This window comes from Cyclopterus lumpus, chromosome 7 (assembly GCF_009769545.1).
Source record: "Cyclopterus lumpus isolate fCycLum1 chromosome 7, fCycLum1.pri, whole genome shotgun sequence".
Classification (NCBI taxonomy): domain Eukaryota; kingdom Metazoa; phylum Chordata; class Actinopteri; order Perciformes; family Cyclopteridae; genus Cyclopterus; species Cyclopterus lumpus.
This window is the reverse complement of record NC_046972.1, coordinates 20,229,400-20,255,378: the sequence shown is the minus strand read 5'-3', so window position 1 is coordinate 20,255,378 and position 25,979 is coordinate 20,229,400. Positions and strand designations below refer to the sequence as shown.

Sequence of the window (25,979 nt, the reverse complement as noted above, 5' to 3'; positions counted from 1 at the left end):
GCTTGCAGTTCGAGAGCTCTGAAGTCTCCGGAGAGTTAAGCATCCAGTTGTTGAGCCATTCATTTGATTGACGTCTCCATGCCAACAGCGCATCCGTGTTTTTTTTTGAGTAACATCATCGAGATTCGTGTGTTAAAAACATACATCGTTTGCACAAATTTAACTGTATGAATTCAAGAGCAAATTTTACTTACTGGATACAAAGCCAACTCAACTATCTGTTGAATGGTATGCAAGTATTGAATTATTTTAATTAGCGACAAATCTTCCGATTATTTTTTGAATAATCAATTAATAATCGTGTAAAAATAATGTAAAAAAATGTTTTAATGGTGCCGGACATGCCTATTAAACAATATATATATATATACACAAAACTAGCACATTTCTGAATTAATTGTATAATTGCTGCAGCTCCACTTATATTCCCAAAAACAAAACCTTATACTTATACTGCTGCATCAGCGGGTTACAATGACGCATGCCAGTAAAGCCAAGAAGCTATTCATCACATCTCAAGCACGGGTAAAGAAACTATTGTGATGTGCCAGGGGGGGGGGCGAAAAAAATAAATAAAATAAAATAAAAAAATTGGATTTACATTCAGAATGTCATCCAATACTTTCCTCATCTGTTGTCAGAAATATATGCAAGCTCGTGACGGTAGTAACACATCGACTGACAGAGCCTGACAGTCTCACATCAAACGTTGTTGCAGGGAAGTTTCCAGCATCTCTTTGACAAAGTGAGAACGTGCACCTCGAGGCCTGCTGCGGCGATGAGGCGGCGCCATTTAACGTTAGCTTTGCCTCGTGCGCAGGAAGCACGGTGCACTTTTACACTTCTACTCTTCAGCTGTAAGGTTTTAACAACATGTTCATCTTAAGAGCTTTGCAGATTCCCCTCGGTAAGGGGAAGGTCCCACGGTTGTCAGGTGAATCATTTTACCACGGTGCAGAAAAGCTCATTTCACAGCGCTTCGAGGCCTAGTCTTTGACTTATAAATCATTTGCGGCGAGAAGGAAAATGTCATTCAGTCATTTTGTAATCTAATTTACAGTTGCCCCAGAACCTGTTGTCATGCACCTGTAACCGTAAAGCGAGGAGGCGCCGTCTGCCCGTCAGTCCGAGTGTTCTTCGCATATCTTGAGAACCGCTAATCCAATTTACTTCACACTTTGCGTGCGTATTCCGGGGACCCCATTGCGTGCTTTGCCGAGTTTGGAGCAATTTGAACAGTGTATCAATACACTTTGACAAGAACACTGTGAAGCCGCGGTGGCTTGGGGGGGGGGAGGGGGCGGAGCTTCAGGGCTCAACAGTCCAGCATGTGCAAACAGCGGCTCATTCACTGTTGCTCACTGTTGCTGCTGGACCCCGGATATGACCTGGAACGCTGCTCGAAATACTGCAAATTATTACAGCCAAACTACAGCAGATCGCCTCCACATGACCAGCACCACTCCGCCTTTGAAACACAAATTGTGGATGGAATTGCCAATACTGATTTATAACGTTTTACCACCAGCAAAATACCTCCAAATCATTAAATTCACGCTCTGCTTTACAATCGGGGTGGTATCATGAAGGCAAGCGATTAATATGCCTTATACCTCCGCTGAGTGTATTTCACCGTTGTATCTGACAGCAAGTGACCCTGAACTGGGTGTTTTCCACGGACAGATTTAGTGGTTTCGGGGGCTCCAGGCAAACCCTGTATTTTACTCAAACCGGGAATGTTGGTAAAACCATTAAGACTATTAATCACAGAAAAAGCATTCGAATGTTTTTCCTCAAGTGCAGAGTGAAAGCATTATCGGCACAATGCTCTTGACTTTACTTAATGCCTGTTCAAGGTGGAGAATTCAAGTGCACTCAGGATAGCTTAATGAATAATAATGCATCTGATTTGAATGATAATCCGATCTTATTTTGTTATATTCAAATCTGAAGTGCACAGTAAGTCGTAAGGTATACAGCTAAGACTCTTATTTACTGTGGGTGCCTCTTGTAACTAATTTCGGGGTCATATGACCTGCTCGAATAGTAACTGTGGAGTGTGTGTACACGGAGTGTGTGTACATGGAATGTGTGTGCATGGAGTGTGTGTACATGGAGTGTGTATCTTACGGTCAAACTGACACATTTGTACAAACACATCTGCTCTTAAAGCCGCTCAGAACTTTGGAGCCGCTGGGGAAAAAGAGGCCGGTGTTGGATGTCTCCGGCTCCCGCCGACGCAGACATACCGTTTGTGCTCGGAACAAAATAATAGTTTCTAATGTGATGTCACGGTTTAGCAGCGGTAATGGTACAGAGATGTTTTTGAAGGAACTGCTTCCGTGTGTATTTTACCCATGGCATGGCGGATTGATTCTCGAAGATTTAATTTCCTCACACACACACACACACACACTACTTGGTACTGATGTTCGGTGTTATAACTGCTTTCAAACTTCTTTGAAATCTTTAACGTTCAAACTAAATATCGCCTAAAATATCATGTTGGAACAACAGGATGAACACAAACGTCATCCATTCAGATTGCGGCAAGCGAATTCCAATTAGTTCAGGAATTTAGTCAAAAATTAGCGCCGAGGATTTATACACAAAACGGTATGCGATAAGCGTTCATCGTGCCGGTCATATTTGTAACTAACCGATATCTTTTTTTATTAAATTTATATTTCGAGCACGCACCAGATTGAAGGAAGTATGTAGGGAATAACATGTTCCGTCACTGCTTCCCTCGGGCCCTCCGTGAGCTCCCCGTGCTCTGGGGGGGATAAACAGAGAGAAGGTCCATTTCCCCTCCAGGGACTTACAGCGTGCGGCTGATACCGGAGCCGAGTTGCTGACAGATGTAATACCAGCACTGGTTGCCATTTGGCTTAAGAAAAAAGCCATGCCAACAAATACTTTCAGTTGATCCATCAACTTTGAGGCCAGGGTGCAACTACAACGCCACGCGGTCCGTGTTCTCACACAGACTTTTCGCGGATTGTTAGCGGAGTCATCAATACAAGCTTGAGTGGATCATTTTTCTTTTCTTTTTTCTTTCAGAGACCGAAGATTAGACCCGAGCAGTTGATAACATTCAATTCAGCCAGCTAGTCCAACAACCTTTGTTATGGTCATGGGAAGTCGTCAGTCTCAAATCAATTGCTTCAGCTCTTGGTGCAAGAATTGACAACCCATCGGCCAATCATAAACATTGCAAATACAAAAAAAAAGTTGAACCTCGCTCCAATTACATTGGATTGCAAATTCAACTTCCTCTTGCGAAGCACTGCGCTGATTTAATAGATGCCAGCGCACATTTGTGGTTGAGTACTTTTGGAACTTGAGCAGCATAGGAGCTGATTACCTTGCAATCGTCACATTAAATGATAAATAAATTGTCGCCTGCATACTTTTTCTAGTGCAGGATAATCCTCACGGTATTATCGAACAACCTATAAAACCATGGATCTATGACTCAAACTGGAAACCCTGGATCATATTTCATTATCAACCAATGCAACCTCAGCTTTCTGGAGGAACGGCCTCACGGCTTCACACTCGACAAAGCTGTACCCAGCATGCCGCTTGGTAATTTTCGTTCCCTTTCAATAATAATAATAATAATGCAATTTAATTTATATAGCGCTTTTCGTGATACTCAAAGACACTTTACAATACACACCACAATGTGAACATCACCCACTGCTAATAAATGCGTGCCATAGTTCTCACCAGATCAAACCGCTCTTCTTTGGGTCCATTTTAGTTAGATGCAGGGCCGGGTTTAGTCTTAACGCCCACTCGGTCCTCTTTTCCAGCTCATGTTGAACATGTAAAGCATATAAAAATTACAAAAATATGAACTCAAACATTAATTTTGAAAAAAAAAAAATCTAGTGGGTTTTGCCAATTTCATCTCGGCTGAAATGGAACAGAGAAGATCCAGTTTGTGATGTAATTCAAAGAGTCAAGTTAGTGGAATTAGCACGTCTCCTAGATTAAATTATATTATTTAATTACCACTTGACAGTTGGTAGCATAAACAAGTTTTTTTTTTAAAGTTCATAATGAAGGCATTTTTAATTGTCATTTACCTAATTACCATTCTTATGTGCACATATTTTAACGCTGACAACCGTTCGTGCCTCCAATTAGATTTTCTTCAGTAATTTTAAGCTTTTTCATGTTTTTGTTCGTGTAGTAACTTTAAAAAAAAAAAAAAAAAATGTATTCAGTCGGCAACAAAATTAATGAATTCATCTTTTCTTATTTTGACCTGCAGTTGTGAATTTGAAAACGCAGTATGCAAAACTTTAAGAAGAAAAAAACAACAACAGCACAAATCTTAATTAACACATTATAAAAAGGCAAAATGACCATATAGCTTTAGGAAATGAAATAGTAAGTATACTCAATTATGACATCACAGCAAAGTAATAGACCTGAAACGTTAACAAAAGACAAGCACTCAAACGCAGCTCCTGTAGTCCCTGGACAGACCATAACAAGCATAAAACAATACAAACGGTACAGGACACAATACAACAGTATATGTGGTAAGAAGAACACACAATACACACAATGCAAAGCTACAGTACAGCACATTAAAAGTAAGTAATACAAACTATTAAATGTGAGTATTAAAAACCATTACAAGTACGAAATACAAACCATAATAATTTTGCTCAATGAGTACAGCGCTGACCAGCTTTCAACTGATTTCTCAGTTTATTATTGGGCAGTAATATTAAGTTGATGTAATTACCAGCATTATTTTGTCAACACGAAAGCCACGACCATGCGTTTAATTAAGGTGCCCTGAACTACTTTGAGCGTTAGATGTTACAGTCATATGATTATTGATATTTTTTTCAGATATTTTTCTAAATAGAAATAGTGCCATATTTATTTTTGCAGTCAACATATGGCACGATGCATCCGAGCTATCATCGTCGACTTCAATCTAATCCGATCTAATTTCACACATCACCATGCAGATGTCTCTCTTATTAACGCCAGCTGATCTCTGCACGAGTAAATCTGAAACCCCATTTATAAAATGAGCTAGAAAATAGCTCCCTTTCATTTTTGTTTCATGTCTGCTTCTTTGACACACGACTTATTGGGCAGCACTTTCTTTCAATAACACAACAAAGACCGGTTACGGAGGAAGTGTACCGCTAGTTATTCAGAATATGCATAAAGACGCTTATGTTTTCTACACTGATTCAGATTAAAATGGGAGGTGACAATTAAAGGACAATCAGCATCAGCCAATAACTGAGATGTCCAAACCCAGTTTGCTATTCTCAAACCATATTGCAGGGAGACCCTTTAGTAGATTGATTCATTGGTTTTGTAATGTTGCCATGCTGTTGAAATTCAGAATCAATATTCTGTTTTATGAAGATATTGAGAAGCCATGGTGCAATTTGCTCGTCCATAAGGAAAAAGACAAATGTCATCAGACCAGTGGTGCTTTCGTAAAAAGTTAAAAGTCATCCCTCAAATATTATAAATACATGACATCATTCACATCCATTCACACACTGATGGGAGGAGCTAAGGTTCCATCTGCCCATCGGGACTATCTAACATTCATAGGCACAGCTATTGGAGCATTTTAGGGGTTAAGTGTCTTGCCCGAGGACACGTCGACATGGGCTAGCGCAACCGGGGATCGAACCGCCGATCCTCTGATTGAAGAACGAGAGGAGAAACTTCAGCCTCACGTGTAGCCACAGTCCAGGACCTCAACAAGCCCAGAGCTGCTCTCTGATAATAACCTGTGGACTCAGCAAGTCCCCGACGTGGCCGGTTAGTTTCAAATGAAAAATGTACACAAAGTATATATATATATATATATTGTACAAGCTCTTTGTGGAAGGTTGTGGATATGTAAAATGACACATGTTTGGCATAATCCAGACAAATTGCAGTGATCCATAGGTGGAATTGGGGTCATCCGTCTTCTCCTCTCCAATATGAAAGCCATTCATGTGGTTCAAATAAATTGTATTCTCTTCCAAAGTTTGCGCATCATGTCGATTTTTTTCCCCACTTGTTTGATCCCCCCCCCCCCCCATGTTGCAGGCAGGAGCAGGCCAGTTATTTCAGCCATCCTCATAATAATAATAATAATAATAATAATAATGCAGAGAAGGGTGGAATTTGGTCGTTTGGGGCTATCTTTGTGTCTCAGGAGTCTTTAATAATTGTAATGGCAGATTTGTACTTTAATTGATCCCCAGAGTGTTCTTTTCTATCACCTCAGACGTGCACGGTGAGGTACCGGAGCACAGAGTCAGCGACACAACTGCGCCTCAGCGATTGTGGGGGATTTAGAGTCCTGCTCCAGGACACTTGAGCAAGGGGGGGGGGGGGTCGCTAGACCCGAGGACTGAACCGGGGACTTTTCTGTTCAGGGTCAGCCTCCCTAATGATTTGAGCCCAGTCTTTCACACACTCCCCCGGTGTTTCCCTCCCACTTCCCTCGCAGCTGTAGAAGAAGAACACAATCCATAGCTAATGCACCAATATTAAAACACAGCACATTCCCTGCAGTTCATCTACGGGAACATTTTGCTACCGGGGATCGGTCAGCTTTTTTTTTTAAATCTTTTTTTTTTAACAATGCTCTATTTCTGAGCGTTTCCCAGCATGCACCTGGGAGGAGAGGCAGCGAAACACTGGGCATGTTGCTCGTTTATCGCAGGCCTCTGATGAACTGATTTGCATAAATCAGTTTACCAGCTCAGAGGAGATATTATGTATCTCTCTGTGTATCGTGCCATCCGTACATCAGCTTGTTTTGGTTCACACTTTGATCACATCTGATACCTACACACATTTTCATGTGTAGGTATCGCCACTAAGGGCATCCCAAAAAAAAAATCAAAAAACAGGCTATTTATAAAACCTGCACCGTGGCTGTACAACTCCCACCTGGGTTGTATTTTGCGTGCTTCGGCACCACTTCTCAACCAAGCAGAGGCGCTTTGCTGCCAGGGAGTATTTAATGTTCATGGCAGCGCATGTCTCTCCCACGGGTGTCAAATGAGAAGGAATATTAGTGTTCTGAGCTATTAGGAGAGCAGCGACTGAGGCTGACAATGGAATGGAAGAGAGAGAGAGAGAGAGGGAGGCTCGCAATCTCCTCAGCAACGGGTATTTTTAGAGGTGGTTTTTTAGATGTTAAGGGCTCTATAGGACGAGTGCTGGGAGAGAAACGCACTGCTTCACTATACCAGTAGATTTGATTTGGATAATGTATTAGGGGTTAAGTACAAGCTATTGGGAAAATGACCAAAGTGGCATGACGATTTTTTTTTCTTCTTCACTTTGTGAGACCTAAATCATAACCCAGTTGTTCAGTTTAGGTTTTACACGTGCCACTGATTGTTAATCTGCATAATGTTTAGGTAATTTTCATATATAATTGTAATTAATCGACAGTCAGTCCCAAAACACACCTGAGGTAAAAGGTGTTTTGTTCAAGCCAGCTTTCAGGGCTGCTACACATTTCTAATTAATTGCTTTGTAATTGTTTTTCTTTATGTTAAGTAACATTAGACGGGAGACGGCGGTATAGTTCAGTGTAGGAAGTCTGATGAGAAGCGGTGTGCAGACAAGAGGGGGTGGGGGTGGGGGTGGGGGGGTCCTCCCTAATTACATCCTGTCCGATCGCAAAATGGAATACGGCAAAGTGTTTTATTGAAAATCTGATACCTCTTGCGAGACTTGTTTAATTAGATAAAATTAATATAAAATTCGTACTGAGGAAGACCTATAATTACCAGGCCAAATTAAAAGCCACTTAGTGCGATATGAAAATGTCCTTTGGAGAAGCTCGGCGTAGCTGGATCAACCTGAGAGAGATATGTCAGCAAATACTGTGAAAACATGATATTATTATTATTAGGTTGTATGCACTGTATGTATTCTGTGTGTGTGTCATGAAAACAAAAGCCCCAAAAGTGTTCGCTAGCCGAACAGGAAACAAGGAAAAGAAAGCATGTAAGGGAGTGAGTGTGTGTTGTTTGGAGAGCTGCTCCCTGTCACGGAGTTTGAATTGGGGTCCTCGAGTGAAGGAGGGGGGGGCTGTCGTCGAACACCCTGCACTTAGAGAGCGACGGATGGACAGATGCATGGATGAATGGGTAGTGTTAGCAATAACACAAATTGCAGTGTCAACCCAACAACTCACAGAGTTACAACACCGGGGCCCGCGGAGGGACTAGTTCAGTGTGCATCCAACTCCCACGGGGGCCGGCTTCTCATCCCCGCTGGCTCCTGCTGCTATCCTCTCCAGAGGTTAAGCAATGCTGCAGCCTGCTGCTGGTTGTGTGAGAAGAGAAGGAACGCAAAGAAGGGATGAGCGCTCTGCTTCCACACAGCAGATGTTAGGGGAGGGGAGAGGGAGAGGGGGGGCAAAGACATAGAATCCAATGATTGATAGAGCCTCTGAGAGCACAGAGCTCCTGCTGCTGTTAAATTTCCCATGTGTCTGTCTTGGAAGTGTGTATGTGTAATGACACAGAGAGGCAGACAGATAAACCTCTTCTTCAGCCTCAACAATGATGGAAAACAAAAGGTACACGCACATATTGTTTACTTTAAAACAACTCGCTTGTTTATTTTCATGTATTTATAGTTCAATTTTGTTTTTTTTGCACGTCGATAACTGCGCCTCTCAACGCGTAGAGAGCAGCAACGTGACCACGACTGTACGTACTCTGCTGCGGCTAATTATGGCACGGGCGTCGTGAATTTTGTCAAAACGTAGCTTTAACGGTGATATTCTCCATCTTCTTCTGTCATCGCGTGTCACACTGCATAGATCAAAGTGTGCAGATGTTTATATATATATATATATATATCTTCTGTCTGGTGCACAAAACAGACTTTACAAAGTGCTTCGCAAATCGAGAATAAACTGGGAAGATCAAATATAATGACGCCTCTTATGTACCGATACAATTGAGCTCACAAAAGGTATTTGATTGCTGTGAGGGATGCAAGAAAGTAGCAACCCAAACAACGTTTTACTCTGAATGTTATTTATACACCCAGTTTTTATGCAATTTTGATGAAAAGAAGAAAAAGAAAGTCTTGCCTGGGTGCAGAAGCAAACGTCCCCCCCCTAACAACAGACATGGGTCGGCACACACAAAAAGGAATCTCTTCCTCCAGTGAAGGAAGTGCTAATCCATTGACCAGCCAAGTGGATGTATGGGCCAGAACTGTCGCGCTTCAGCACAGGAAACCTACGCACGCGGCCTTTCGGGGAGAAAAAAATAAAATAACAAACTGAAATGGCAAAAGCACGAGTAAGAAGAGAAAGGAAACATCATTAAATTATTCCCCAGTGTACAATCAGAACAATGTTGCCACTGACTGAAGCCCCTCGCTTAACCCAAAGTGACTTTCTGTACCCGCGAGCAGAGCAGCGCAACGTCATTGTTCATTCAATGGCATCCCCTCTACTCTTTGTTCATATTTCCAGTTTTCCAACCGAATGGTATCCGAGCCGGGGCCAGGCCGTGTTTCATGGTGCGAGTCTGGCTTCCACGAAGTGAACTAGAGGGTATTGGAACTCGAGTCCATTGCGTTGGCTTTGTACCGGGTCACGAATGGGAAATTCATGAGCGTGCGCATGTACTCTCTGTGGCACGAAACTGTTATCCTGAATTGTTGCATTTGGAATTAAAAAGCCTTTGTTGGTAACCAGGGGACGTCCACTTGCTGACTCCAGACCAGCGTTCAATACCAGAGCGTTTCTAAGATGCCGAGGGCTCTGTTTGAACTGATCTGAGGACAGTTACTGTAGATATTGTGCTGGCCAGTGCCTAACAAGCTAAACTAATCAATGTCACTGGACAATGCTGCGGGTTTACCAGCATGGGATTTTAATGGAATGTAGCTTACGTATGTTTACTCTCTGTCTCTTTTAAAAATGGCCCAAATCTGCAGGCAGAAGACATTTTGTAAACAGTATTTTTTTTTTATTTTTTTACCTCGAACAAAACCTTTGTAATTAGAAAAGGGACTCTGAACAAATGGTTTTCAATTACACAATTTATGGACTTTCAAATGCTACCAACCCCCCCCCCCCCCTCCCCTCCCTCCCCTCCCTCCCTCCCCGTCTCACTGGCAGCACCATAAACTGAATTGATGGCTCTCCATGTCTCAAAGTGGTGTGTCCCTTGTGGTCCAGGGAAAGATTTTTTTTTTTTTAATACCTTGCATCATCGCTCATGCTGTGAAATATGGTACCCGTGCACATGTTATTAGAAGAAAAGAAAAAAAGCCCAGAGGATTGAAAAAGGTTTGTGATGAAGAAAAAAACCCAAAACAACAAATAGTTCTGTTGAACAAGAAACGCTGGAAACAGCGGTTAAACATGACGTTAAACATGTCTGCTACTGAGATGCTCGGACGCTTTGCAGAAAAAGAAAAAAAAAAGGCACTTTTTTTTCCCTCCCCTTTTTAAAAATGTCACATTTTGAAACGTTTCTCCTTCGTCTTCCACCTAGGCGGTCTGTGCATTTCCCAGTCTGTGAAAATACCACGTGAGCCAAGAACCGGAGAGTTTGACAAGATCGTTCGCCGGCTGAGTGAGAACCCGAACGCCAGAGTGGTCATCATCTTCGCCAACGAGGACGACATCAGGTGAGCCTAATTGTCTGTCGGCGAACTTTTTACTCATCACCAACACCGATTGATATTCTCTTTATAACATTCGCCTGCCAGTTTTTTCCTCCAATGAAAACACATCGTTGTAATAAGTCGAGGTAAAGCTTTAGGAGTTAAACTGCTTCTGTCTAAATGAGCCGTCCTCTGCTGCCGGCATTAATATGTCACACATGTCTCCTGTGTGCAGAAAGAAATTAAATTGCCTTTTGCGTGTGAAAAACAGTCTGCTGGCCGCATGTTAATACTCGTGATTCATAAAATGGCAAATATGATTACATTCGGGTGTGTTAAATTCTTTTCACTGAATCTGTTGAAGAAGCTAAATGAAGTATTTAAAAAATGATTTCAAATCGGATGTAAACCGTCCAAAATTCTAATCATTTTACATCTATAGTGGTTATTTGCATATAAAAAAATATCAAGAGATGAAATAATTGATGATCAGCGATGATTTTAAGTAATCGGGTTACTCGATTTTCCCGAGGAATCAGTTCAGCCCGATAACATGACGACTGTCCCGTTTCCTTTTTATCCGACTAAACAGCGTCGACTCGCTGCAGGTTCCTCTTCTGGCCACGCGATGCAAAAGTACAATCTCCACTCGCACAGCTTTCCCTCCAATGTATCAATTAAAATTCATTACCGTTTATTTAGACGGATAGTCCGCATTAAGAGCGAGGTAATTACTTGTAGGCTGAATCAACACACACACACACACACACACACACACACACACGCACACACACAGCACTGTTGTGGCTTTGCAAGGGGGAAACGTTTCCCAGGCAACCAGCTAGTAGGCCAGTGTATTCCTGGTGGAAGTGGGCAGTGATTTGGGGCGGTCTTTTGATGATGACCTGGGCAGGAGTCCCAGCGCTCATTGACTTAATCCGGTCCTGATAACAGTAATAGTCTGGATATAAAGTAATTACAGAAGGCCAGGAGGATTTGGGCGCTGCATTCCTGCTCTATCCTTGAACCCAGTCGGAGTGAGCCGGCAGGAGCCAAATAAAAGCCCCAGATTGGCTATAGAAGGAAAAAGGGGACTAGATGTGCTATAATTTGATGCTTACACATTATAGAAATATACTGCCTAGTCTTAGCTTTATGAGGTTTTTTTTTGTGGGTTTGCTTTAAACGATGTAGCCAGGGAGGTAGATTTGTCTTTTTGCTCTGCAGGGAAAACAACATGGTTTCACTAAAATGTAACTAAATCATGTCGTACTGTGCGCTTCAATTATGCAAAATATTTTATTCCTCCGCCCGATTATTTTACACATATCGCATTTTTTTTTCACGAGTTGGGAGGGAAAATGTACAGGACACGCCCCTCCACGACCTCGACACCGTTACGTTGTGTTAGACTCGTCAGCCGGTCTGAGCATGTCTCAGTTATGTAATCTCCTGATGGTGAGAAAATCTATTTCTATTTTTCCTACATGGAGAGCCCATAATCGCATCTTGAGACATGCTCATTCCACTGAATTAGTGGCGAGGAGACTCAGTCAAAAATCATTATCAATCAAACACGCGTCCCAGGGGTCATAAAACTAATGTAAAGAGATATTAAGTTAGTTGGATGCCTCGCTGCTCGCCCACTCCACATATATTACAGAAAAATACATCCTTCTTTATGCAACTACAAAGTCTTCTGTGAGAAGTTAAGAAAACATATGCCAAGTATAAAAAAATAAATAAATGAAAAGCTGACAATGCAATATGAAGCTCAATATTTATCTTTTGTCCCAGCATCTTCGGGGAGATGTGAGTGTTGGTAATGCTTCACATCACAAGCCAGGTGGCTGTGTTTAAATTTGATGTTGCTGTGCTCCAGCGCTCTTGATGTAGCTCCGCTGCTCCGGCAGAGCTTTTTTTTTTTTTTTTTTTGTATTTAATTTTTTTTTACAGCTCCCCAAACTCACCTCCGTTGGCAGCGAGCCTGGACAAATGTGACACGGGTGTCATCCTGCCAAGGCCGAGAAGAACGGCCGTGCGCCGGGATTGGACAGCGCGGCGGCGCCTTTTCCTATTCTATTAAAAGTGCCTCGGTGCAACTTTGTCCGGACTCAGAATAGAATATTCTAGTTAGGGAATCGCCCCTCGTGACAGCCACACTCCATCTTTAGGATTAGCATGTTCAAATAGGAGCCTTTCTTTCAATACATCGCAGAATGTGTGCGTGTGTACAGTAAATAAATGGCGACGCTCGACGACGCAACATTTTTTTACGATCAAAGAACCGCTCTCTCCTCCTTCTGTCCCAAAGGCGGCTCCTCGAAGCAGCCAAGAAGGCCAATCAAACCGGGCACTTCATCTGGGTCGGCTCAGACAGCTGGGGCTCCAAAATCTCCCCGATACTGAACCAGGAAGAGATGGCAGAAGGCGCCGTCACCATTCTGCCCAAACGACAATCCATAAAAGGTATTAACACACTTGCTATAGCTTTACCTTGCAGAAAGGCTCATATTGGTTCATTTTTCCTCATATAAAATGTTTTTTTTCCCCCTCTACATTCAACATAAATGATCTTTAATCAGAGAGCTTGAGATGAACATTAATGTATTTTACCATCTCCAGTTTTCCACCACTTCCAGCCACATTGGACATTATCAACGTTTCTAACCTTCCATATTGATGAAACCAAGATTGTGGCATATTGAACAGACTTTAGCATAATGTAGCCATGTGAAAAAAAACATCAATATAGTAGTAGATCTTTACTGTACGCTTCAAAGCCAGAGAAAATTCTTCAGATAGCATGATAATTCATCAACGTCAGCACAGTGGAATTATTTAATATTGAGGGGGGGGGGGGTGAAGAACCAAATGGTCCGAATCACAAATCCCTGTATCCCCTATGGGTATAGTATGCTCTCATTTTCATCTGTGCAGGGCTCCTTCTCAGCTCTGTCCCAGATCACCCGACCTAAAGTGAGACGTTATTTTATCTTTCAAGACTATTTTTTACGGCCCAAATTTCCCCTCATTTTAAGAATAAATCCACCTGTTCTTTTTAAAGATAGGTCTTCATTGAACTATTTTACTGTTAAGCTAAGAGCAAACCACTTTGGATTACCGACATACCCGATTGCAAAGCTTCTGTTCTAGCTGGGCTTTGAGCAAATACTCCAAAGTCATCCACTAAGACCGGGGCCCAACAGAGTTTACATTTCGCTTAGCATATTCAAATGTCCCAAAAAAAAAAGAAGAAGATTAAATTCTAACAGCGTTTCCCCCTCTTTCAGGTTTTGACCGCTACTTCGTCAGCCGAACGCTGGAGAACAACAGAAGGAATATTTGGTTTGCGGAATTCTGGGAGAATAACTTCCAATGCAAGCTCAGTCGGCACGCTGTGAAGAAAGGATCGGGCATCAAGAAATGCACAAGTGAGTCTACACCTAATAGCAGAGAGGTGCTCGGTCAAAGGAGAGCACTCAATCAATGACCAAGTACATTGATTGGCTCTTCTGTGAATACATTACTTGTGTGTGTGTGTGTGTCTGTGTGTGTGTACTTGGTATGCATTAGTAAATGCATTTGTCACCGGGGAGAAAACAATCACGTTCCTCTAATTTAGGTTAAATGTAATGGCCGCCTATATAAGTGAATGAGAATCTCTAATTTCGTCCGAGAGAAATTAATGTTCACATTAACTCGTCTCTTGGCTACTTCAATTTGCAGTGGGGCGACATTAGCAATCACAGAACTCTGCCACCGCATGCGCTGAAAACATAATCAATAGTAAATTCAATCAGCCCGTTAGAAACAAGCTTTCGGGTTGTAAAAATCAGTAGGCTCTGCATGCCCGTCTCATCCCGGTGGGCAGTGCAGCGCCGCATCTCAAGTCGTCCAGACGGACCGATTTAAAAGCTGCCACGCCGTAATGTTTCCAGGCAATACGTTACATTATGTATGTTGGAGCGGCGTACAAAAAAACCAAGACGTACGCCGAGGAAGACGCTTGTTCTCCGCTATCGTGAGAAGCCAATCGGCTTGTTGGGTTACTGGCGGCTGTCCTTCACTGGCCCGGATGCTGCTCGTGTTAAAGAGAAAAGGCCACGTGAACTTCTTGCTGCCTACCGAGGCATAGAAAAAATATTATTCAGTTCCACACATAAAAAAGAAATTCAGGTGGAGGATATTTCCACTAGAGTCTATGGACAAAGTCCATTCGTCGACTAATCGGTCATTTTACCCAATTTCTTCAGTTGACTTTTTTTCATGCTATATTACATATTTCCAAGACACTTATGTGCACATGTCTGGTGAACCCGAGATTAAGAGTGGTGCTTTCGTGTGATTCTTTGCAGAAAAACTTAGTTTTAAAGTTATTAAATTAACTGAACTATAAGAGTGTTGGTCCAGAACAGCCCTCACTAGTGCGATGGTGTTAAGAAGAGGTTGCCATCAGTCTCCAAGAGAGGGTAACAATGGGATGTTCATTAATATTTTAATACAAACGAGAAAACTCCCTCACGCTGTATCTACCGCTGGAATCTTAATCTTATTAATATTAGTCTTTTTTTTACATTTTTTTACTTTAATCAGATATTATATTCATAAACAGACAGAAGCATCCTCCTCAAGGAGTAGGAACGGTGGTAACAATGGTATCCAACATAAAACACTGCAGCACATTCCCTTATGGAGTCTCTAACTAACCAAAGGTCAAAAAGAGAACAGTTTATGTAAATAAGGGCAAGGTAATAAATCTTACAATACTAATAAGAGGGGAAGTTATCTTCGCTAGCAACTTTCACAACTACAAATCTGAACAAAAATGATGAATAATAGTTGTCTTGCCAACCAATAACTTCTCTCATCCACCTGCAATTATTCAGTTGAAAATACGGGTACAAAATAATGTTCCATACCCTACTTTTTAGTCATAACGTTGACTATTTAATATTGATAAAAGCAGCGTATATTGTGTCGGTAGCTCTGCATACATTTTGTCCTGAAACAACAGTTTCATTAAGTTGTTTTGATTTGAATTATTAGATTAATATTGGAAACTGCACCTTCAAAATGTCACCAAATACCACACGAACGGGCTTGGGCTAAACAATTAGGATGAGATTTAATTGGCGCCTTTCGAAACAACAGTGTGTGCTCCGGCAAAAGGGAAATATGCTTCCAACAATCTACATTTGCAGGTTTAAGGAGAATACCGTCATCTTAAATAATTTATTTATTTATCAGTTGTCATGGTGGCTGCTCTTGGCCTTAATTGCTGCAGGCCCCTTGTCTCCCTCTGAGAAGCCTCTGGGGCACAGTCTGTTTTACAAGAGGTACAACCATTTCACTCAAGAGCTTTTATGCAAGTACTATCACTAGCCTCCCTTTGTAAGCACCATCATTTCCTGTCCCCACTTATGCTTTTTTTTTTTTACCTGCTATAATACTGAATTGTATAGATGACACATAATACATACATATTTAAAAGGTAGGAACAAATAAATTCCTCTCTTGAAAAATCGGTGTAAAGGGGTTGAAAAAAAAAAACCATGTTGTTAATGCACTAACACAATGGGCACGTAATTATTATATTTGTGTGTTCATTAAAGCGCACAATGCAAGCCTCCGTGCCATAAGAGCATGGTAGTACCAGGTCGTGTTCCAGGGCTGACACGTTAAAGTGTATCTGGCTTAAACAGCAAAGAGAACAACACAGTGCAGATGGAAAATTCAGCAGCTATTGCTTCTTTTATTTTTCCCCACTGTACATGCATCTGCTGCCCTGGAGGCCGCGATTTACTTCGTGGCTTCAGCTGTACGATGTCACCCACAACTCACAGTTCATTTTACTGCTGTGTGGATATCGCAAAAATACGATCTTGAGTAAAACTACCCCAAAAACTACATCCTCCAAAATGATCATTAAGTTGAATCAACACCACATATACAGATATATACTCAGATAGTACCGCATGAAACTAATCTACAATGTCAATAAAAGTGAAGTTTAAAGAACGCAAACATCACTCCACTCATTCCTCCTGTCCTCTGTCATTCTCCCTCTGGACACGTGAATCACTGCCTGCAGGTGGACCGCCGAGAGGGGGAGGAGAGAGGAGGGAGGAGGGAGGAGGGAGGAGGGAGGAGAGAGGAGGGAGGAGGGGCTGCTTTGTCTCAGTCAGCATAAGAATAGTATAATAATTTGCCAAAAAGTAAGATACGTGGCAAACTAAGCAACAGTTAGACTACACAGACAGCTCTTGTTTTACCTTGTGCAGCCGAGGGTTACGTTGCGCCTATACTTTAATAAAATATTAACACAAAGGCTCTGTGTAGCATGCACGACAGACAGTATATAAGAAGTGCTCTGGGTGGGCTGTCGCCATCTTGGCTCTAGGCAACCAGAAGTGACACGAGATGGTGGCTCGAAGAACACCGGAATCCTGAAAACATTTCACACACTGAAAAGGACACTAAATGGGTTAAAGGGAGCCGAGCCCTGAAGCATACCCTACATATTGACTATTTTACTCTCAATGGGACAACAATGTATTCAATTAACATCATGCTGTATTGAAGAAGACTTTAAACTAGTGATTGAGACCACTAACTCATCTTTAAAGTGTGTACTACGTTAATAAATCAGAGAAATAGGGTCATTTTCTCTTAGACTTCTATACAATCTGACATTATTTGTGACCAGAGGAGTCGCCCCCTATTGGCAATTTGAAGGAATGCAAGATTAAAATACTTTGGCTTCACTTTTCAGAACCAAAGGTTGCAACCTGGTATGCAAGACGGCCACAACAAGCCTATTCAAAATACTATTGTCATAATTAACATGATCCCGAACTTAACAAGGCTCTTTCTGGTGACAATGGAACATATACTATCAGACAATTCTCCCTTTTCAAATTTGGCTGCTGAGCTAGCAAAGTTGTTGATATTTTCAAACGGGGTTTTTATGGTTATGGATATGACTGGACAATTAATGTTTGGAGGCGGGGTTTAGCAAACAGTCAATTCCACTTTACTACTATAGCTTTCATTTTCAGATGTCTACATTTCAGTTTTGAAAACTGTGCTATCAAAGTCACTTTGCCCTCCATTCTTTTAAAACCTTTCTATCGGTCTCATAAAAACAACTTGGTTTTGGTGGAATCCCACAAGCTCCTGGTTAATTACACATTTGAGGTTTATAGACAACACAAACAGAAGTTTTACCTTCTCACTGGTTCAAATGTGAATTGTTTGCCGTGTAGAATCCAATAATTCTCAAGTTTGCTGATCTGATCTGCTGAGACCATCTCGCTGTACATCACACCATTTCACGCTGCTGAACCATAAAACACGATGCACCACGAACAGGGAATTGGCTCATACAACAGAGAACTAGTGAAGGGAGAGAGAAATCGGTCGGAATAGAAGAATATTCTTCATCACAGTGTCAGAAATGAGCAGAGCTGATAGTATACGAAGGTCCTCAAATCTACCCGGTTGAAAGTGACACTGCATAAAAAGCAGGAGAGGACATTGTGTCGTGCTTTTACATTCCTGTGTTCTAAAATATGAAAACATGATGAAAAGTAGACGCGGAGAGTAAATCAATTTGCCGACAGTCCGGCCATTTCATGAAGCGTTTCTTACTGGGGAAGCGATGACAGCCTCTGCAGGTGCACTGCCTTTTGTTCATGTCATTCCAGCACACACTGAGGTTCAACGTCTGATTGGAGCCGAACTTGTTTGAGTCACTCTGTTGCTCCGCATCCCTGCATGAGTCACCCAGGCAACCAGACAGGAGTATATGCCTGCATGCCTGCTCAATTGTCTGATGTCCATTGCTCACTGAAAACTTCCAAGGACACCAACAGCTAAGCAATGTTCTCGCCCCCCCCCCCCCTTCCGATTTGATTCTCGTACGATGCAACACAAAAAAGGTCACGGTTCAAGCCAAAGAGAAGCCAGACAACAACGAAGAGATTGGCCTGCAGAGTTTTAGAATCATCACTCTATGATACCAATGGGGAACATATATATCTCCCTTTTGTGATATTCAATGTCCTAGCTGAGATGATTCCTATAATTACATTCCTTTTAAAGACAGTTAAAACTCATTTGCTATCTATAGCTCGCAGCTGCAACAATGAGTCCATTTCATCGGACTGACGACAAACACCAGGGTCTATTTTTGTCCCTTTGGGTGATGATGCCCTTAATTAAAACAAGAAAATGGGAGGGGGCTTGCAATGGCTGTCAACCAAAGTTTGGCCGGATCCCAATGTCCACACTTGAGGACTCACGGACTTGGAGGCACGCTTCTGCAGAGTCTGTGAGCGGTTCAGAGGCGTCAAGTGCCCGAGGGTCCTCTCGCAGACATGCTGAGCCCTTTCTGTACATTTCCCATGTGTCTGCATTTCTGCAGACTTTACCTGAGGGAATTACCCACAACTCGTAGCTTTATGACGTCAACCACTGGGATATCATTGAGAAACAAGGCAAATAAAGAGGAGGGCACATGGGTATTCCGCCTTGCATTTTACATTTACATAAAAATAACCTACGATGATTTAAGATTTATACATCCAAATTATTTTTTAAAAATCCATTGAGCTTGCAGACTTGATTTAAGATCTGGCATAGTGACAACTAATTACACACACCTGACAAGGACTATAATTAATGTCGGTTTCCATAATTGATTAATCTACTAATTATTTTCTAGATTAATCAATAAATTGTTTGATCAATTAAATTGGTTAAAGTCACAATTTCCCAGAGTCCAATGCGAGGGGGCTTCAAATATCTTCTTTTTGTCCAGACAACTGGAGGAAACCCAAAAGACATATGTATGCAAATGTAAAACAAGGACAGGTAGCAAATCCTAAAATTTGAACGGTGGTTGTATCAAGCTCCTAGCTGTCGCCTATGGGTTTTCTTCCCCCCCCTCCCCAGAACCAAAGGATGAGCACACTCAGGGTATATTCTGTAACGTCCTTTATTATGCAGCAGACTGTCCTCTCTCGTGCCTCCATCCCTATGGAAGTGACACAATCACCTGATCCCCTGCAGCTGAGGCCAATTAGGCCTCTTCCCGACACCTGTTCCCTGAGCCACCCCCCCACACCCCGCCCCAGCCACCACAGTGGTTTTAAAAGGATTTTGACCCAAAATCATTCACTAAAATAGTTGCTGCTTGCTAATTTCTCAACGGTCATACATTTCTTTCCAAACCTAACTTAATACAAATTAAATGGTGTACACTTTAGACGAAGATTGCAAAAAAAAAACGGACCCATGAACAAAAAGGACGCAAGAAAGAAACAATTTCCCTTCATTGAAAGGACTATATCGATCAAAAGGCATACAGTGTGACCTGGAGCTCTCTGGATTGTTGTGTTCTTTCAGATGCTCAAGATGAAAACTTCTCGCCCACTCGCTGACTAACCTTCCCGCAGCACATCTCCAAATCCATTTGCTGATCTTTGTTTCCATCCATCAGCCAATGGCGGCACGACATTGAACACGCAGTCTTAATGTGGATGGGTTCCGGTATTTCTTCAGGTTTTCAGGAAGGATGATATCTGCTGAAACTAAATATCAAAAGGCACTACTGTGTTAAAGATGTATTCAACCACGGCAAGTGGAAGATCAAACAGATTTGCAGTCATATTTAAAAACAGACAAATTAGAAATATGGTTAAATGACTAAATGATAGGGTTATAATTAGACGATGTGGTAGGGATGAAAGAAATTCAGAATGAAAAAACCTAAAAATGACTACTAGACCAAATAAATCTTAGTAGACTTAGACTAAAACACCCGATTAGTCAACTAACACCCTGTAACAGTTTAAATAATCCTCTTTTAATAACAATTCGGTCAGATATGGGTTTTCGACATTATTGATTGTACATTCATGTATTTAATTAGAAGCCGCTCCTTTTTTAACCTCGCTGTGATCATGGAAAGGATACAGAGAGAATAAGACTTGACAAGAACATGGCAATAGCATTACGAGCTCATAAATCTCAACACCGTTGACGAATGTTAGTCTCAAGCTAACATTACAGTCCTTTCTCTGTAGCGTTGGTTCATCATCACTGTCACAGCTGAACCTGTGGATTACTGGGTGAATACACTTTGCATTGGCTATGCAATAAAATGTAACTATGAGGCCAAGGTAAGATGGGCCTCAGGGCTAAGGCTTTTAAAGGCCCCTAACCACCAAGCACCATGACTACTCAACTCCTGCTGCATCTAACCTACACAAACATCAGCCATGCTGAAGTACAATGAGCGCTCGCAAACACTAATGCATCCACAATCACTCCCTTTGTGCCATTTGTCATCTCTATCACACATCATGCATCCATGAGTGCCTAACAACACACAAACACACACACACACACAGAGAGGGAAAGAGGCTCTATGTTACCAGTGTCAATGGGGAACTTCCTTATCTTTACGAGACACTAAGTCAGTAAGGAAAGCAGATTCCAGTCGGATATACAGCTGATATACAGTTTTCTTTTCTCTCCGGGCAGGTTGTGTCGTAAAAAAAAAAGGAAAGAAAAACCTGCTGCCATTTAATTTACGCATTGGAGCTTCCCGGTGGCTCTTCTCCCTGTGAATTTCATTTTTATGTTATTGTGCATGCCGTCCCACCATTTGAATAGAACGGAGCCATCGTCAGTGTTTTTCGGAAAACACCTGTTCTTTTCCTACAAGTCGAAATGTCTGCAAAAAAGAGGCCTGAAGCTGAAATTGTCAGAAATAGCCTTGCATTTTAAACATTCATTCCTCCTTTTCTTCACTCTTTCACCCTTCGTCTCCACCAAAATACTATACTTCATAAAAGACCAGGTGGGGAAAAAAGTGGCAAAAAAAAAGAAAGAAAGAAAGAAAAACAATTCTGTTTCATTGATTTTTTTTCGTTGAAATACTTGATCCTATCAGCTGTTCGCGCCCATAAAAATCCTTAGAATCCAACACTTTATGAGGTCATAAACTAGGCATCATTAGCACATACTTCTACATTTATTGGGCCAAAAGCCCGCCAAAAAATGTGGGAACCACCATCTTTCTGACCTGCACGTCTTTGGACAGGAAAGGAAAACTGAAGGAAAGAAACATCTAAACTGGATACTGGAGCTTTTGGCGTTTCTCTGGTCGTGCTTACCTCAGAGGCATCTTGGCATTAATTTGTAAAATGTCCATGTATATCTTTGTGTAATGATAAAGAGCATTTCGAAGAGATAGAGAGTAACACATTACCAAAAAGAGATAGACTGTCTATCCATGCTTCCCTTTGCCTGTAGCACACATCTACAGAATAACTAGGGATATTCAAGCTGCTTAAACATTCAGAGCCTTGTCACTGATGTTAAATTGCTTCTTCTTTTGCCAGCAAATACTGGGGGAGCATATAGATAATAACAACAAGACTAACAAAAACTATTCATCTGTTTGAAGCTGGCACTTGTTTTGAATGAAGTGTCTCTGGAGATAAGAAATGGCTGCCACAGACATCTTACAAGGCATCTTACAAAATCTAATTTCACTTCATCAACTGCTTCGTGTCGCTTTTTTTGTTATCGGATCATGATGCATTGTTAACGGCGTCTTGTGATGTTGCGTGAACCCTAAAAGTACTGCGTGAAAAGGTTTAGATGTATTTTGTGTCTTTTGTGTTGCCAATGTGTGAGAGGACTGTGATGTAACAGCCTGTGTGCATTGATTTCTATGGAAGGGGATTGAATTGGTTTTAAGAGGTGAATACATGGCGGGCTAATTAACTTGTCATTCGTAAATTACTTTTTCAGCTAACATTAACTTAGCTATGCAGCACGGGTCAGGTGTTGTCTGCTTTGGGACGTTAGCTAACTCCCAAAACGGTAAGCTAGTTGACACGCGAGCAACAGGATGCTGACTGCAGTTCACGTAACGGCCACAGGTGTCATAAATAACAAGGACTGCCATAGCACCTTTAACTGAATGCAATGGCACGGATGACTCAAGTGCTTCTTTCTCCTTTACATGCTTGTTATAGAACAAGAACATTTTAGTAATAAGAACAGCCTGTAAAAGCATAGAGTGGCCAATTCTCACGAAAGCACTTATGAGCACAGCAAAGTGACGACAGCCCCTCTTTCCTCTTTTCCGTGTCTGCATTGATACAAATGAACCCGTTTAACAGGGTGTCAGTGGTTTTGGATTGATAGCAATAAGCTCTTCAGGCATTTTCACAGAGAAGACAAAAGTGTCAAATGTTATCTGTCACTTTAACGATCACTTGTCTTTCTGACTCGTGTCTTATTTCAAAGGGAGATTTGTTGGTGAAGCTTTGTTAGACAACTGCTTTTAAAACTATAACTTTTTACTTCACATTCAGGGAACTAACAATGCGGATAACTATTTTCAGATTGCGTACATTTATAATATAGTCTTCATTGGATAATATTTACTCAGCCCTCATACTTGTCTGAGGTAAATTGTTGTATGAACTGAGCTAATGCAAGTTATTTAATTAAGTTTTCTTTTGGCTAAATCCTCTGGGTAAATTTGAGTTATCTCTGGTAAATGCTTACGTAGTGTACTGTATTTGTCTTGTGCTTTTATTGTGAAAGTTAGGAAAGAAAGAAGTGGATCTGGTCTGGCTTTGTCGTTGTTGAAAGGAGTAATAAAGTTTGCCTTCTTGGTTCAGACCTCAGAGAATCTCTGTTGTTGTACAATATAAGTGTATATTTACATATTACGTATATATGTGTATATATATATAAATTAATCACCGTTGACGTGAGTTCGCGCAGGTCACTCATCTCCACTTTGGAAAAAATTAAAAATGGTGTAATGAAGTTGAGAAGGTGAGGTTTGCTACCTAACAGTCTCGACAGCTTAGAACTGTAACTTGGGGCTCTCCTCTTACACCTATGACCTTTTTGTGCTTTTCTGGATATGGATTTATTCATAAATGCGGTTGGAATTAAAATTGGTCAGATTATCACTAAACGAGCACAGTGCTTTTTTCAGACATGTGACCGACGTGTTAAATTGCCATCGGTTAAACCTTAAAAGGAGGTGCGTGTCAGAAAGGAGTGTATTTCTACTACTTTTTAAAAAGGAAACTTTTCCAATCGTGCGAGTTCATTTCCCGTCAGTTCTCGCTGGTTCTTGAAAGCCGTCACGGTGTGCTGCTGCCACTCAGCCCATCCGGCAGGGCATTGGCTATTAAAAGCATTACGCCGCTAATTGAAAAATTTGCTTGGCGGTTAACACATTTCCAAAGCGTTAGAGCAACCCCAGCTATGATTAATATACACCTGTCATAACTAATTACATTAATGCTGGAGAATGATTAGGCCTGTCTTGCCGTGTCTTCCTCTCCCCCTCTACTACTCTATCACACTCTGCTCCCTTGATTAATGGTTGGGAGGTGGCCTCGCCTTTTGTGGGGATAAGCACAAAGAGATCACACAAACAAGACATGAGAGCGTCCACCAAAATAGTCTTGTTGAAAAATCTGGAGTGGGCCTTGTTAGTGATGGACAGAGTGTTGCACATTAGGGCCGTCGAAGTCGGCACACAAAATGACATTGAATATTCGTATGGCTGTTTTAAATCACACACATATCCTGCTGTATATAAAGTTAATAATTTTAAATCATATCTATATAGATTGATAAAGGCTCCCAGTCTGTGAGCTGGTTCGGTTTCCCCTCACTTGCGCTACACGTTGGGAGGGGAAATAAAATCAGTAATCAATATATACACGGGCCAATAAACAATGTTGATTTCTTCCCATGGAGCCGAAGTGAAAACTATTTTGGTTCCGCAAATGTTTGCGGTCAGTCAGCCGGGTGAAGGCGAGTTACTCACGTCTCTTTTTTAAAAAATATTATATATTAAACTTTCCTCATCAAAATAAGTTTTTTTACTATTTGAATACATATCGAAATAAAGAATATTTTGTTGGCGGCCCACGTGGAGGTTCTCTGATTGATGTCAAAAACAAATGGCATATAATCAACAGGCAATTCAACTCCAATCTCTAAATAAATTAAATCTAGCGAAAAAATGGCGTGTTCACAATTGAGAAATCAACCCTCTTGAAAGGCTATCATTTGCTTGATTTTACACATCCAGCTATCAATGTGCAGCTTTTTTGTTCTGAATATTATGTCAATCACAGGAAATATTCTCGTCTCGATTGCTATCGACTCAGCCGTGTGCGACAAAGCACGGGAACATACATTGCATAAATTAAACCTAATCTGTGATAAAAGATTTCTTGTGCAGTGTTTATGAACTCGAGTAAGAGTGTGGAATCGTGTCAGGAGCTGTGCTCGTGTTTCCTTTTTAGACCACGAGCGGATCGGGAAAGACTCGTCCTACGAACAGGAGGGGAAGGTCCAGTTTGTGATCGACGCCGTGTACGCCATGGCCCACGCGCTGCACAACATGCACAAAGACCTCTGCCCTGGAAAGGTCGGCCTCTGCCCCCAGATGGAAACCATTAACGGCACACTGCTGCTCAAGTACATCCGCCACGTCAACTTCACAGGTGTGTACACTCCCGATTCCACGAGGTGGGCGCAAACAGTGGACCATGTTTTTCCTAAATGTATATGGTCTTCAAAAGAAATCTACTTCTTTCTAGCAAAGCTATTTTACCTTGAGTGCATTGCAACGTGTACGTCCCGTTTTTTTTTTTTTTTTTAATTATCAGGCTACTGAATGCAAATTAGTCCCGAGCACGTCGAAGAGGCAGAGATACGTAGGAAGGTTGACAATCAGCAGCACGACAGCGGGTCTTTTGTCATCGCTGATGATGTGCAGGAATGTCCCGCCTTATCTTGTCAGCATTGAATTGCCCACGCAAGAGATCTTCTGCTCGACGGGCACCGGCTGCCGAGGTAAAATGGTACATGAACGAGAGGGGAAGAGAGTTAACGCACAGCACAGCGTCTAAAGCAGCCAGCAGGAGTTTCCCAGTGGCTTGAATGCTGACCAATTCATCTCAAATAGTTAGATGAACGTATGAAGGCTAACATCACACACACACACACCCACAGTGAACAGTTGGGCGCTGGGATTTCTTTTACTTGCATCCAAAAGCAGACCTGTTTTACAATGATTTAATGTGTATTGTTTTGTTGACAGCTCCCTGAAGCAAAACAAATTAATCTATCAGGAACACTCATGTCATATACAAATGAAGATGCCTAAAAATGTGGCATTGCAGTGTGTGCTCCTGGGGGCGGCTCCCCGCTGTGCCAAAGTAGCAGCCCATACAGCTATGAGTTATAAGTAATGATTATACTTT

The 25,979-nt window shown here is 41.7% G+C and overlaps 1 protein-coding gene across 3 annotated transcripts in view; it reads left to right on the top strand.

Moving 5' to 3' along the window:
- The window catches only part of grm4 (glutamate receptor, metabotropic 4), a 70,213-nt gene that overhangs the window by 25,694 nt on the left and 18,540 nt on the right, over window positions 1–25,979 (top strand). For all 3 annotated transcript variants that reach the window (XM_034537789.1, XM_034537788.1, XM_034537786.1), the window contains 4 exons: window positions 10,539–10,674; window positions 12,965–13,119; window positions 13,944–14,084; window positions 25,017–25,217. In XM_034537789.1, the coding sequence (XP_034393680.1) occupies window positions 10,539–10,674; window positions 12,965–13,119; window positions 13,944–14,084; window positions 25,017–25,217 (633 nt within the window). The remainder of the gene's footprint in view (window positions 1–10,538; window positions 10,675–12,964; window positions 13,120–13,943; window positions 14,085–25,016; window positions 25,218–25,979) is intronic.